Source organism: Homalodisca vitripennis, chromosome 1, assembly GCF_021130785.1.
Source record: "Homalodisca vitripennis isolate AUS2020 chromosome 1, UT_GWSS_2.1, whole genome shotgun sequence".
In the NCBI taxonomy this organism is placed as follows: Eukaryota; Metazoa; Arthropoda; class Insecta; order Hemiptera; family Cicadellidae; genus Homalodisca; species Homalodisca vitripennis.
The window spans coordinates 54,299,010-54,314,215 of NC_060207.1; the positions used below are offsets into that span (position 1 = coordinate 54,299,010).

General features: G+C 34.2%; 1 protein-coding gene across 2 annotated transcripts in view; it reads right to left on the minus strand.

Moving 5' to 3' along the window:
- Positions 1 to 333: 333 nt before the first annotated feature.
- Positions 334 to 15,206, minus strand: part of LOC124361417 (protein cereblon) — a 29,354-nt gene continuing 14,481 nt past the window's right edge. For both annotated transcript variants that reach the window (XM_046815469.1, XM_046815474.1), the window contains 5 exons: positions 14,714 to 14,827; positions 13,152 to 13,264; positions 12,896 to 13,074; positions 7,897 to 8,093; positions 334 to 7,531 (listed from right to left, as the gene is read on the minus strand). In XM_046815469.1, the coding sequence (XP_046671425.1) occupies positions 7,354 to 7,531; positions 7,897 to 8,093; positions 12,896 to 13,074; positions 13,152 to 13,264; positions 14,714 to 14,827 (781 nt within the window). In that variant the 3' untranslated portion in view covers positions 334 to 7,353. The remainder of the gene's footprint in view (positions 7,532 to 7,896; positions 8,094 to 12,895; positions 13,075 to 13,151; positions 13,265 to 14,713; positions 14,828 to 15,206) is intronic.

The window sequence follows — 15,206 nt, forward strand, 5'->3', positions numbered from 1 at the left end:
AGGGAGATTACCAGATATCTCACAGACTCCATTAGAGACACCACTGTCTGATCTCACCCCATCACTAATTGTTCTATACAAATATGAAGGATAGTTTAAAAAATGCTTTGCTTATGTTAAATAGTGATTACAAGTGCAAGATTCTTGGAGAATAGACTGATAAAGCAGTCTTGTACTTAAAAAACGACAAGGCCTCTCTTTTCCTTCCCAAATTCTATATTTACCTATGTACCTAGCATTTTTTGCCATCTCAATTTTGCGGCCTTCAGTTATGAAGCATATACAGATAACTAACTTTTAAGCAAGGAATTATAATGAGCAAACATGGTAAAATAAATTTCAAAACACAATAACATAAATTTATTACACAAATCAACAAACAGACAAATTATGTAGGGATGACATTTGCTGTAAATATCGTAGCACATGTAATAATATTATTTTCTACATGCTACATTACACAAGAGAGGGGGTTCTTTTCTTATTAATACACATTTGTATTCTTAAAATTCCAATAAATGTATATTTAAAAAAAAGTAAGGCAGTCACAGGACTGACCATCATAAGTGACTACTTCTTATAACATTACATGTCTCCATTTCACATTAATGTATGCTATTGGACTACTAAACTTTCCTTAATTGGTATATTTTGAAATACATCATTATCTGTTTCATTTGCTTCCTTATCAGTTACATTATTTTCTTCAAAACAAATTTCATCAATAATAACATTATAAACTTCACACAGATATTTTACTAAATATTGACTGTTCCATAAACATAGCTTGATTTATTAATTTTTTTAATATGAACATTAATAGTATATTCATCATTCACACTCCCTGGTAATTTTTTACCACTGTATTTACTTTAAGTGGAACATTTATAACTTGTTCACAGATTCCATATTGGTCATTAACATGTATTACTATACTTATATGCATGAATGGTATTCTTGAAGAGATTAGTCTACCCAAAACTAAGCCTAATGGTACATATTTTTAAATCATCTGGAATCTGTGGGTACTTGAATTCATCATAAACTGATAGGATTCTTTTGTTTTTAGATTGATTGAAAACAAGTTTGGCATATTTTGATTAAATATATATTTAATTTGTAAGTAGTGTTCTAATAAACTGTATACTGTCAAGTCAATCAAATCATAATTTTTTCAAGTTTCAAGTCACTTTTAAACCATAGTATATCACAAATGTTACAAGGATGACCAAAATCGTTGTCAGTGAACTTTTTAGCAAACTCTGAATGTGCAGTGCTAAAAAGCACCACACATACTTCTTGGAAATTATACTTCTGCCAAGAATGAGAATATTGGGACTGTTGATTATTAGTACACTAATGAATTTGTGAAGCAGTCTTTGATGTATCAGACTGTGCAATGTAATATTCTTGCTATCCTGAGAAATTTCCACATTCATATTGACATTTTCTTTTTAAATTACTTCTAAATTATCTATATTTTTCGTATTTGAATGTGAGAATTGAAGTTGAGTCAACATTTTTTTAAGAAATATGTGATTTTCTATTATTTGTGTCAGTGTTTTCAAATTGCACAAATAGAACATTTAACAAGGATAGTCCAGCCATTTGCAAATTATGAATTATGTTTTAATTTTAAACTTTTGATTGGGCATTGACAGGTGATTTTTCATTATTTGTAAGAATATTAACATTGTTCAAACTATCTGCTCTTTTATTGTTTCTATATCTTTACGAACATTGTCTTGAAAGTTCTTTTGAGCATGCCATAGATGAGTAATTAATTTTATCTTGTTCTACATTTTTGCCTTTCTAAATATTTCATTTTAAGTCATTTAGCCAATTCCTTTTGCCATGCTTACGGAATATCAAAATTGTTCAAACGATCTGCACTTCTATTGTGTCTATATCTACATGAACGTTGTCTTAAAAGTTCTTTGTAACCTGATTTAGCCAATTCTTCTTGCCTTGATTGCTTTACTTCATCATTCGTATTTTCATTTACACTTACTTTTGTTTTCTGCCTTATGTAAATTACAAATTTTGCTTCACTGGTTTTAAAGCTTTTTTATTTGGTTTTGAGGATCAATCGGAATAATTGTATTAGTTTTTCTCCATTACAATTATCAGTGGAAAAACAAATAAATAAATATATACAACCTTTAAATCTAAATAATAATAATATATAATATATACACTCCACCACATCTGATTACAGATACTATTCTCATTGCCTAGTTGTTGACTGCTGGTAGTTTCAATAAAACATGCTTTAAATAGCATATTAATTAAGATCAGGTGTTTATATAACGGTTTGTTTACATTTTGGAAAGCTGTCAATTCTACTTTGAAAGCATGTGGAAAACAAACATGCATGACATTGCGTGACTCAAAACAAAAGTTTTTCCCCGTGCAAAGAATACAACCATAGCCTGCCAAAAGAAGTAGTCACTTCGAAACAAACTATTCTGCCTTTAGAGTAAGTGAAAGTCTAAAGAATAAGTAAAGTCTAAAACTGTGAGTTCATCATTTTGTACCATTCAACCAAAAACACAATAGTACTTGATCTTTGAATAATTATAAAGCTCTAAGGACGAGGTATCAAATCAGACTGGTGACTCACTAAGTTTTTTACACAAAGGCACACGTTTCCACTTCAAATAGCCTAATGGCTGATATCAAGACTGTATGAATCCCTTATCCTTAGGCTTCCACTTACAGTAAATATTGGAAACTCTATTCCTCAGTTTGCAAGGGCACCCAACTTGCTTATGATAAAACATTTATATCTTAATGCATATTGCTAATATTATTGGTTACAAATCTATCAGGTAAGTATATTGTTGTATTACGATATTATTTCTAAATATCAATAATGGAAACAATACTTTATATATGCACTAGGCCTACAGTATATATGAATCAACTACCAGCAAAACACGACATCAAAGGTGTTAATTCTACAATAGATTTGTCAGGACTTTTAATCAAATCACAGTCTTTACGTTGCAATACCACATTTCCATTAAGGGGAAAATATTTTATACAATAATAACAGCATATAAAACTACATTTTTATGTTACAAAACTTCAAAAACATCACATGAAAGCTTTTCAAAATGTCACAGTCAAGTACAATTCAAAGTAAAACTACTGTTCTAGTTTAAGAAAATGTAATAAAACAAGTACATTTTGTTATCTAAGAAAATTTTAATTTTTACTTTTTGTGGACAGTTAGGTAAAAAATTTGTGAATAAAAAAAAATTAAGATGAGAAATTAAAGAAGCAACTTTAAATTTACAAAAACTTTTTTTTTATTAATTTTTGCTTCTTTTCAACTGATGTTATGGGAATTTTCCCATTTACTTCAGGTCAGTTTACTTTATTTAAAGCTCAAAATATTTAGCATTCAAGTAAAAATCAAATTTATTTGCTCTACTTGAAAATCCCACAAAACATTTTTCATGCATTCCTGTGAGTGTTGTAATCTAAACCCTTGGGATGTGAAATTTGGGTTTTATGATAGAATGAGAACTGTTATGAGAAAATTAATACTTGGTATAGTGTGAAACAAATAACATTAAAGACTTTAAAGAAGAGAACAATAAATTTACGAGGACTACCAAAAATTAAGATCTCTAATTTGTATGAGAGATGAAACAGAAAATGCCATTAGTTAAACTGTTGTGATTCTAACTTTGTTCGATCTTAAATCACTCCCACTAGAACATTTAGTCTTTGGCAAACTGTAATGAAGCACCAACTTAGTGCTAACACTAGATAAAAAGTTCATTAATTATACAGTTTTGAATGTCAAAGGCATTGGACCTTTTTTACATTAATTACCAATTAAGAGGAATGTATAACCCTGCATACATCTCAAAATTCATCAAAAATGTTTTAAGGTGGTTATGGTGATATTAACAATAAAGAAATAGTAGACTGATAAAAGTTCCAAATGTTGAATAAATAGCACTAAATGTTGCAGTCACTCTCAATTATTATAGTCTACACATTTACAAGGTCTGTTCAAGTATCGGGACTGGTTCGCTGTGTACACAATGGAGCGGTGGAGGGGAGTCCGATCAGTCTGGCTCAATAGAAGGGTCCCCCAACACTCAGGTGCACTTTAATCCAGTCGCCTGCAGGCATGCGTTTCGACAAGAGGTGGATTTTTGTGACATATTATTTTTTATGGTGTCATTACGCCAGTATGGAGCAGACCGTCAAGCAACACTACTCTGTGAAGTTTTCCTTTAAACTCAATAAATCCACGTCCGAGACCTTTGAACTCATTAAACAGGCTTATGGGGACGACGCATTATGCTGCAGAAGATTATTTGAGTAGCACAAAATGTTTAAGGAAGACCGGAAGCTCATCGAAGACGATCACCACGTCGGATGCCCAACTACCTCTCGATAATTATTGAACAGACCCTATAGTTTCATAAGGCTCCTCTAAATACCATTTATAGTTTTGGTTCGAGACAATTTAAACGTTTAGACTCTTCTCAAAAGTTTTATAAAGATCAATTGGACAAAAAGTTTGATGGCTCCTCAAAAACAAGGGGGGGGGGAACTAATAAACTTATGACGTGGGAATACAAAAAAAAACATGAAACCGAAATGTATTGGCTAATATTTTGATTATTCAGAAAAAAGAGGTTTTTAAGTTTTTTGGCATGGTGTATCAATTACTGATAGGTAAGTGTACCTTTCTATTTCTATAAAAGATTAGTTTTTGGATTATACTTCCATTTGATAAAATGTGAAAATGATGAGAAGGCATTGAAAAGGACCAGCAGCAATTTTTTTTTAATGTTATTTTAGTTGAACCTCAAACCAAAATACTAACTCTTGCCATATCTGGAAGTAGTGATTGCTGACGTTGTCCAAAGCACCTATCCAGACCAGATGTTAAAATTTCCAAGGATAAAGAAAATGAGCATATACAAATATATATATATAGTATATTGCACATACAGTCCAACCTTGTATATCTGGAAGGTTCGACGACTTCTCTATCCAGAATGGAGTTTCTTCCAGATTCACTTTTTACCATGTCGTGAAGTACTGAAGTGTCAGAGGCTGACACCTATTGAAGAAAATTATTGTTGTGAAATGTGATTATAAAATTCACTCTAAAGAAAATTAATTGTAATACTATTACGAGAGTGAGATATTAATACATCTTTACGTTCATTCCTTATTCAAACAAATTTTAATCTGTTCAGATCAATTCTTTATTAAACGAATCCAAGAAAAATGTGACTATACCATATAAGAACACAATGACTATATTTTATGTACGATATTCTTTAAACACTTAAAACTTAACCACACGTACAAAGTTAGTTGGCATGGTTATAAGAAGACTAATAAACACAAAAATTACAAAATGCTGAACTAGCTACATATACATAGTTATTTGTGAACATATGAGCTGATCTAAGACAAAAATTCATTGAATTCTTACTCTTCAGTAAAACACAGCTAATCATTGAGGGATAATCACTTTTTTCCCTCATTGTTCCAAACTTTTCACCAGCTATAAAACTCTTAATAATATCAATTCACTTGAAATACTCTTTTCTTTAAAATTTGATAAAATTTTTAAACTTTTGACTTGGGATAAGTTTAAAAACATTACTTACCATTGTTAGATGCTACAAAGAACATGACCACTATATTTAGATTTGTAAACTTATCTCTTCCTCCGATGGATGAATATACTTGTGTGGTATCAAAATATATTCCAAAGTCATAATTAAATAGTGTGACATACATAGCTATAGTAGGAAGAGTTGATTCAATGCAAATATTGAATTAAGCTCAATTTCACCTTCTGCTTAGTGCAGCATCCAAAATCTGACATTGTGTTCTGGTAGTGTCAGATTTCAGATGCTGTACTAGCAGTAGGTGAAATGTAGCTTGACTCAATAATTACAATAATGTGACATGTTAGACTTCATGAACGTAACAAGTTACAGGTGTATGTCAACTGGAGACATCTACTAAATAAATCTAACAGATAATAAAATCACATGGCAATAAAATAATCAATTTAACAGCCACATTGGTCTTTGAGAGAAGACAAATATACCACAGTAGTGCTGGAAATGGTATTAAAATTAAGGTGGAGGACAGGTATGTACCTGCTTTAAGGTACATCTCAAAATTATTTTATGAGATTGCAAGTTTTAATTTTAGGTTCTATTCAACCCTTGTCTTGCCATCTTATTTTTCAGATAATCACTACTTTCATAACTTACTATAATTGATTAGTTACTATCAGTGGTTTCTTTGACTATTGTATTGTGTATCTATACAAATTTTGTATTGTGGGTTTTTTATTATTTGTTACTTATGTTAAATTTTAAAACATTTTACCAGTTCATTACAAAATGGAACAAGTTGTAGTCTATAAAGATCTTTTTAGCCCAGGAAATTTTTATTAGTAGAGTTTAGTTTTCTACAAAGGCTGGTACTATAAGCTCTCAATCTTCATCTGGATACACTACAATAATGACAGCTATAGAACGCAAAGCCTGGAGAGATAGTACCCAGAAGAGATTTTACGCTGTAGTCCAAATTGAGACCTTCACGCTATCTTTGGCTTCCTGAATTATGCTTGATCCCGGTTGTAAAACACAGACATCCTTTGTAGCAGTGAGAGCACCATTCCCATAATATGCACCTTGCGTCCTTCTATAAGCTTGGTTGAGCAAAGGAATAGAAGCTTTGCAAGTTGGTACTCTAACTTGTGAAGTTGCTTCATCTCTTCAGATACAAAGAGATAGCAGATTTCAACTGTCACTCTGTTACAGTTACTAAACTCTACTCGTGTTTCCAATCGATACACCATGCCAGTGTATGCCATGATTTCCAACACTAGCATGAAACAGAACATTTGATACGACTTGTTTACTTAATCTAGTTTGTTATTAAACGTATTAGATCATTTATTACTATGAGGAAGGTACTATATGTCAGGTCTTGAAAGGTCTGTAGTTTTTTGTAACATCTAACAGTTTCAATTGTCCAAAATGACTCTTCTACATTTTAAAAACATTTATTTCTAACAATTGGGTAAGTAAATTTCTCTTTTTCATTCCATCATTAGGTACTGACAAACTTTGAAAGTAAGTTTAATCGTAAACATCCCAAAAAGCGTTACTATACTTTCATTTTTTTCTAAAAGTCTTGATAAAATTTATTTCTAAGAAAACAAAGTTTTCAATTCAAAGAAAGTTTAGAAGTTTTGATTTTGTTTGGAACAAAACATTATTGTACTTTTCAAGATGAATGTAAAAAAACTGAGCTAGCTTTAGCATTGGCGGTCATCACAGACGCCTAGAAGACGAGCAGCTGGTTGTCACAGTCTGCTGGTTGGAGGGTGCCCATCTTGACGGTGATAGACCGACGACAGATGCCCCAGAACTTGACTGGCTTCAGCTGACTTTTGGTAGCAGTGAACTTCCAGCCCACGTGTTGGTTACAATGTTTGCACTTGCAGCATGACCATCCATATCTAGGTACAATTCAGTTTAATTAACCTCAATTATGTAATAAACTAAAGGGTTGTTTTATATCATAAGTAGAATTTCATTTTCCTGAATTGCGCTTTATCAGGGTAATGATTTATTGAAATATGAAGACATAAATAAGGCAATCAAGCTACAACAATAACTTTACTTCTCAATAAAAAAATAACCATAATCTAGAATATTCTTGATGCTTTTTCATTTTTATTTTAAAAGCTGTTAATCACTAGTTTGATTTACATGAATGTGAAATATATATTTTTTGAAATTCAGTTAACTAAATAAAATCCGATTCGCTATCTAATACTTCCAATCATACCAATCTGAACATATAACAGGACAAAGGACGTACCCAGGGAACCAGCTGAACTCAGTGGAGGGAGGGCCAATGGAGAAGACATTTTTGACCTTGTAGAGAGTTATGGTTTCGTGCAGGTAGCCTCCTGGGTTGACATATGTGCTCTGAGGGCCTTCAGTAGACATAGAGAACATGTCAGCACTGCAGCCGATCATGTTCAAGCAATATTGGCAGCACAGCACCTGCCGGCACTGCAAACCACAAAATAATTTACTTTCCAAGTTTATCAATGAGCTAAAACAATCAATGAACACTATTGGAATCAAATAGTTATTTAAAAGATATTAAATTCTACGAAGATATTTTTTAAATTAGTGATTATGAATTAGTGTTCCAGAAAGAGATAAATTTTAGAAGAGGAAAATTAATCACATACAGTATATCAAGATTGAATTTAAGGGCAGGGCTCTACTTATACATCTTATCTTATATGAGGTTTTTGCTGTCCTGAAATTGAAACAATAAGTATTTGTAATTGCAAAATAGCTCAGGTATGCATATCAAGTCAGCCTGTTTGGGATAAAGACAATCATCATCTTTCTTTACAATCACCTTTCCAATAGAAGAGACAAATAACAGTTAAGACACCACTCTCTTAGAGTTTGTATACCAACTGTTTTACATAAAAACTTACTTTTATCTCATAGTGCTAGTTTTCATATAGCACCTGGAATGCTTACTCTCAGATCAAAGAGTTTAGAAGTTATTTTTTGTACATTATTTGCTTTATATGTCTAAACACAGAAATAAACAAGCTCAATTTATTTGTTTAAGTAAACTATTTGTTTACGTTCTCACATATTGCACCCACTGTGTACGCTGTGATGAGTCAGAGGTTCATTTGGATGATGTTATTCTATCATCAGATGTTATTATTTTTTATTTACTAGTACTACTATTACGTTGGTGTTTTTTTAAGAGTGTTTTAGTGAGCTGTTGCCGTTATTTACAATGGTGGATCGTAATTTTCACAAACTCAAAGTAGTAATCAATACAACTTCATGATCACAATGTAGTAATTAATACAGCGTGAGTAAATATATAATTTTTGTGGTTCGTAACATTTGATTCAAAAAATCATTCAAGTGAAATTAGTTGAATAATAATTTACAAACAAAAGTAAACAATTAAATGTGAACCTTGAAGGTTTTTAGTGAGTAACATTTATAGTAAACTAGCTGTTTCCCGCGGCTTCGCACGCTTTACGTAAGCCTTGACCATGTATTTGCACTTCTGGTTCAAGTGCATTATATTTCTAACACCGATGTAGAGTTTGCCTTGTTGTCACGATCAAGAAAATCTGTGTATGCTTATTATATAGCCATTATACACGAACATGTATTTTATTATAAAGCGGTCTAACAGTCAAGCTTTAAGTTTAACCATATATCTATCATAAAGACAAACATATATTCTAACTTAGTGCCTTCTAATAGTCTATGGCAAATTAATATTGGTAACTGTCTCGTAATTGCAGTTTATAGTGTGCAGGCGCTTTGAAAATTGTTATCTTTTTACAGCGCCGCCTCGTGGCGAGTTACATCAATGGGCATATCGTATAAACCTTCTCCGTGGAAAAATGTATATACATACAAATTTTCATAATGATCGGTCCAATAGTTTACGATTCCATAAAGGACAAACACACAAACATTCATTTTTATATATAGAGATAAATGCAATGCAGCTATGTTTGGAAGGATTGACTCAATGTGAATATTAAGTTAAGCTCCATTAATCTTTAACTTAGTACAGTGTCTCAAATCTGATACTAGTACAGATAGACTCCTGGAGCCAATTGTGCACCTAATGAGAATACCTCTTCATTCAAACAACACTATATAGCTGCTGGGTAACCAGACTAAGCTATTTTATAGCTTAGGTGTCTCTGATGTTTAAAGTAGTTCTTTTTGAGCATCTTCATCGCCGACTTGTTGTGGATCTCCTTAAACACACGTAGACTCCAGATTTCAGGAGTCACCCGTACCAGTATCAGATTACAGACACTGCACTAAGCTGAAGATGAATGGAGCTTAACTTAATACAGTAAACTGCTAATTTGACCATCATTTGTTATAATAAACATTCAATTCGTTATTGATTTAACCCTGAATCTAGCAGATTAAATTCCTTTAATGGCAGGCATTATTTTACTTGTGCACTTCATCAATCAAATCTATCAAGAATGTTTATTAGTGAAAAGTAAAGAATATACTATTTTATATTTTCTTTTTCAGTACATTTTAAGGAACGTTTTATATGCAGATAGATCTATTTTTATCTACTCAAATCTTGTTTTCTATAGCAAAGGTTTGATTAAAAAGATGACTGCAAAAACGACTAGTGAGTACTTGTTTAAACCGAAAGATCCAGGGTTAAGCCATTTTGATCAACAACTTATTTAAAGAAAGGATTTATAATACGACTGATTCACAATATTATGACTAAAAGGGCTCAGAAGAAAAACTGTAAACCTTTATCTTCAACAAAATGTTATACAAATTTCTACCACAACTTTCATCAAAATGCAATGCAAAAAATAAATGAGAAAATTTTGAATATTTATAATATATTTATTTTTAGTAAATGGGCTATGATAACAGTATTTTAACTACAAACATTTGTTCAAATATTTGTGATTATTTAAATACATTTTTGTATTCATATTTGCTAGCTTTACCACATTGAACACAGATCCTAACGCAGCCTCTGTATGGGGGAGTTCAGTCTGAGCAGCAGCAGTCTGTGTTCTTCTTTTCATGGGCCACATTCTGAGCCGACCCAGAACGACAACTCTGTAGGATCTAACCCTTCTTACAACTATTCCAGTATTGTGACAAGTGTTCACCCTTTTTGCAGAGCTCGCAGTTCCCAACGCAGCCTCTGTATGGGGGAGTTCAGTCTGAGCAGCAGCAGTCTGTGTTCTTCTTTCATGGCACATTCTGAGCCACCCAGAACGAACAACTCTGTAGTATCTAACCCTCTTACAACTATTCCAGTATTGTAACAAGTGTTCACACGCTGTTGCAGAGCTCGCAGTTCCCAACGCAGCCTCTGTATGGGGAGTTCATTCGTGAGCAGCAGCAGTCCCCTGTGTTCTTCATCGTTCATGGGCACATTCCGAACCACCCAGAATGGGCGACAACTCTGTTGGATCTAACCCTTCTTACAAACTATTCCAGTATTGTGACAAGTGGTTCACCTGTTGCAGAGCTCGCAGTTCCCAACGCAGCCTCTGTATGGGGGAGTTCAGTCTGAGCAGCAGCAGTCTGTGTTCTTCTTTCATGAGCACTTTCTGAGCCACCCAGAACGACAACTCTGTAGGATCTAACCCTTCTTATAACTATTCCAGTATTGTAACAACAAGTGGTTCACGAGCTGTTTGCAGAGCTCGCAGTTCCCAACGCACAGCCTCTGTAAAAAAAAAAAAAAAAAAAAAATGGGGAGTTTCAGTCTGAAGCAGCAGGAGTCTGTGCGTGTTCTTCTTTCCATAGGGCACATTCCCGAACCACCCAGAACGACAACTCTGTAGGATCTAACCCTTCTTACAACTAATTCCAGTATTGTAAACAAGTGGTTCACCTGTTGCAGAGCTCGCAGTTCCCCAACGCAGCCTCTGTATGGGGGAGTTCAGTCTGAGCAGCAGCAGTCTGTGTTCTTCTTTCATGGGCACTTTCTGACCAAACCCAGAATAACGACAACTCTGTAGATCTAACCCTTCTTACAACTATTCCCAGTATTGTGACAAGTGTTCACCTGTTGCAGAGCTCGCAGTTCCCAACGCAGCCTCTGTATGGGGGAGTTCATCTGAGCAGCAGCAGTCTGTGTTCTTCTTTCATTTCATGAGCACTTTCTGAGCCACCCAGAACGACAACTCTGTAGGATCTAACCCTTCTTAGAAACTATTCCAGTATGTAACAAGTGTTCACCTGTTGCAGAGCTCGCAGTTCCCAACACAGCAGCCTCTGTATGGGGGAGTTCAGCCTGAGCAGCAGCAGTCTGTGTTCTTCTTTCATGAGCACTTTCTCTGAGCCACCCCAGAACGACAACTCTGTAGGATCTAACCCTTCTTACAACTAATTCCCAGTATTGTAACAAGTGGTTCACCTGTTGCAGAGCTCGCAGTTCCCCAACGCAGCCTCTGTATGGGGGAGTTCCAGATCTGAGCAGCAGCAGTCTGTGTTCTTCTTTCATGAGCACTTTCTGAGCCACCCAGAAACGACAACACTCTGTAGTGATCTAACCCTTCTTACAACTATTCCAGTATGTGTAACAAGTGGTTCACCTGTTGCAGAGCTGCTCGCAGTTCCCAACTCAGCCGCTGTATGGGGAGTTCAGTCTGAGCAGCAGCAGTCTGTGTTCTTCTTTTCTTGAGCACTTGCTGAGCCACCCAGAACGACAACTCTGTAAGGATCTAAGCTTCTTACAACTATTTCCAGTATTGTAACAAGTGGATCACCTGTTTGCAGAGCTCGCAGTTCCCAACGCAGCCTCTGTATGGGGGAGTTCAGTCTGAGCAGCAGCAGTCTGTGTTCTTCTTTCATGAGCACTTTCTGAGTCCATGACCCAGAACGACAACTCTGTAGATCTAACCCTTCTTACAACTATTCCAGTGATTGTAACAAGTGGTTCACCTGTTGCAGAGCACTCGCGAGTTCCCAAAGCAACAGCCTCTGTAATGTGGGGAGTTTCAGTCTGAGCAGCAGCAGTCTGTGTTCTCTTTTTCTGGGCATACATTCTGAGCCACCCAGAACGACAACTCTGTAGGATCTAACCCTTCTTACAACTATTCCAGTATTGTAACAAGTGGGCTCTCACCTGTTGCAGAGCTCGCAGTTCCCAACCGCAGCCTCTGTATGGGGGAGTTCAGTCTGAGCAGCAGCAGTCTGTGATCTTCTTTCATGAGCCACTTTTTCTGAGTCCACCCAGAACGACAACTCTGTAGGATCTAACCCTTCTTACAACTATTCCAGTATTGTAACAAGTGGTTCACCTGTTGCAGAGCTCGCAGTTCCCAACGCAGCCTCTGTATGGGGGAGTTCAGTCTGAGCAGCAGCAGTCTGTGTTCTTCTTTCATGGGCACATTCTGAGCCACCCAGAATGACAACTCTGTTGGATCATCAGGGATGATAACCTTTACAGGTGCTTTCTCCTTCTCTTTATCTTTTTGTCCTAACCAACAACACATCATATAATTATTTTGTTTTACTGTATTGTATACTTTACAGAAACAATTGTTATACACTCACCTTGAGAAAAGATAGAAAGTTCCTTTTTAATGTCAGCGATCAGTTTATCTACGTCGTATTGTTCGTAAACAAAAGCCGGCCACCTGGTTACAGCCGCATCTGCCCTTCTCGACCTGAACATTATACAATGAATGTGTTTATTGTTCCTGAGTTATCAGATATAAGTTCAATGGTATTCTATAAACTAAGTTGCTAAACTGATTCTTCTATAACATATTACTAGCAAATTATTTGGCTAAACATGCAAATGTTTGCTTACACTGTTATAATAAAAACCAAACTACATTTTCTATGACTCTTCTACTGTTATTTTTCTTTGAATTCAACTTACAATTTAGTTATAAAGTACAACAATATTTTCACAAAACAATCAGTAACCTACGGGTTAATGATTAATTTTGTATAAAGATTTTACTTTGAACTCATCTTTAACCCTATCCAGTCCAAATATGTCATTATTGTTGCGCTTAAGATGGGAGCTAATGCAAAAATGAAATATTCTCTTATTTTCCTTACATATTATTCCTTATTGAACATGTAATAAATGTTTTCAGAACTGTAAATAAATTAGGGCTGTTCAGAAAGTTACAACTTTTGGCCTATCGCAGCAGAATTTGAGGCTATAGCCACCATATTGGTGTCAAAACATTCCCACAGTCAATCATGCAGCTGTGGTAGCCTACTGACTGTGCTCCTACAAGTTCATTCTCTACGAAATGTTAAAATAATCACTACAATAGAAAATCTCATTACTCATGATGTGTGTTCCTTGGTTAGGTTATTGTTGGCAAAATATCACAATCAAATTAAATTTATCACCAAGTTTCTAATGTATACAGAAAATTAATAATGAGCAAAACTCAATTGAGGTAATGGTGCACAGTTTTCAAAAATGGTTACATCAGTACCTACGGTAAGACCGCACAGTTAGAAAACTTCAGAACAGTTCAGTTAGGGACCTTTCTCAGAGTTTAAGTTACAAATGGTTTTAAATTAAACATTTAAAAGCTTACAAAGCCATATACTTCAGAATTTAATACAAAGAAAAATACCATTTCTGAAATTACTTGCATAATTAATGTATTTATAACATATAATACATTCTATAAAATAATAATATTATATGCCTCGTTTTACAACTAAAATTAATTGTTTAAACGTTGCAGACTAGTTTCATACCAAAACAATCTAGTGAAATACCAAATTATTATCATTTTAACTACAACAATATAATAAATTCAAACTTTGTAACTTGCTATAGTATCATTAGTGCCTAAGTGCAACCATTAACAGAATTATTTTTAATTAATTACAAAGTATTAGAAGTTGACACACCATTCAAATATCTGCAAAAAGGATATTGGGACACAAACTAGTTTTAAAACAAAGAACTGCTTCTGAAACATACAAGATTAATTATATTTACGCATATCCAATATATACTAGCAAATCTAGATCTGGGCCACCCGTGCATTATTGTAATTTTAGGCAAATGGATTAATTTGACTTTCAGAATCTAGTGTAAAACAAGGTGTATGGAACTCCAGAAGTGTGCACTGTACTTGAGATGTAGAGCAGGGGAAGTCCTGTGCCTGTTGAGGCTCTGGAGTTGTACAGCCTGTAGAGGATCTGGTAGCTTTATCTCGGGTAGGATACGCACACGAGCCTTCCACTGACTGAAACACACAATATCTTCATACATTACTGTATTTAACAAGATACTGTAATACAAGTTTTACAATAAAACTTATATTAAAATAAATTATGTAAGTTTTATATTGTTTTTATCTTTGTTATGTTACTTCTCTTGGATTCCACATTTTATTTGTGCCTGTAAAATAAAAACGAGAACGATACAATTACATAGTGTTGCTTAATGTTCAGCTAGCATTACTCCCCTTGAGTGCTCCCTGGCATTTTTCCAAGTCACATACATATGGATAAAGTGCTGGGATGTTGTTTGTTTTATTTTTTTGCATATTTGCAGAGCTTTTGGAGAAAAAAGCTGTTGTAAAATAATGATCTAACATATTTCACAATTTTGTAGTTATTTTT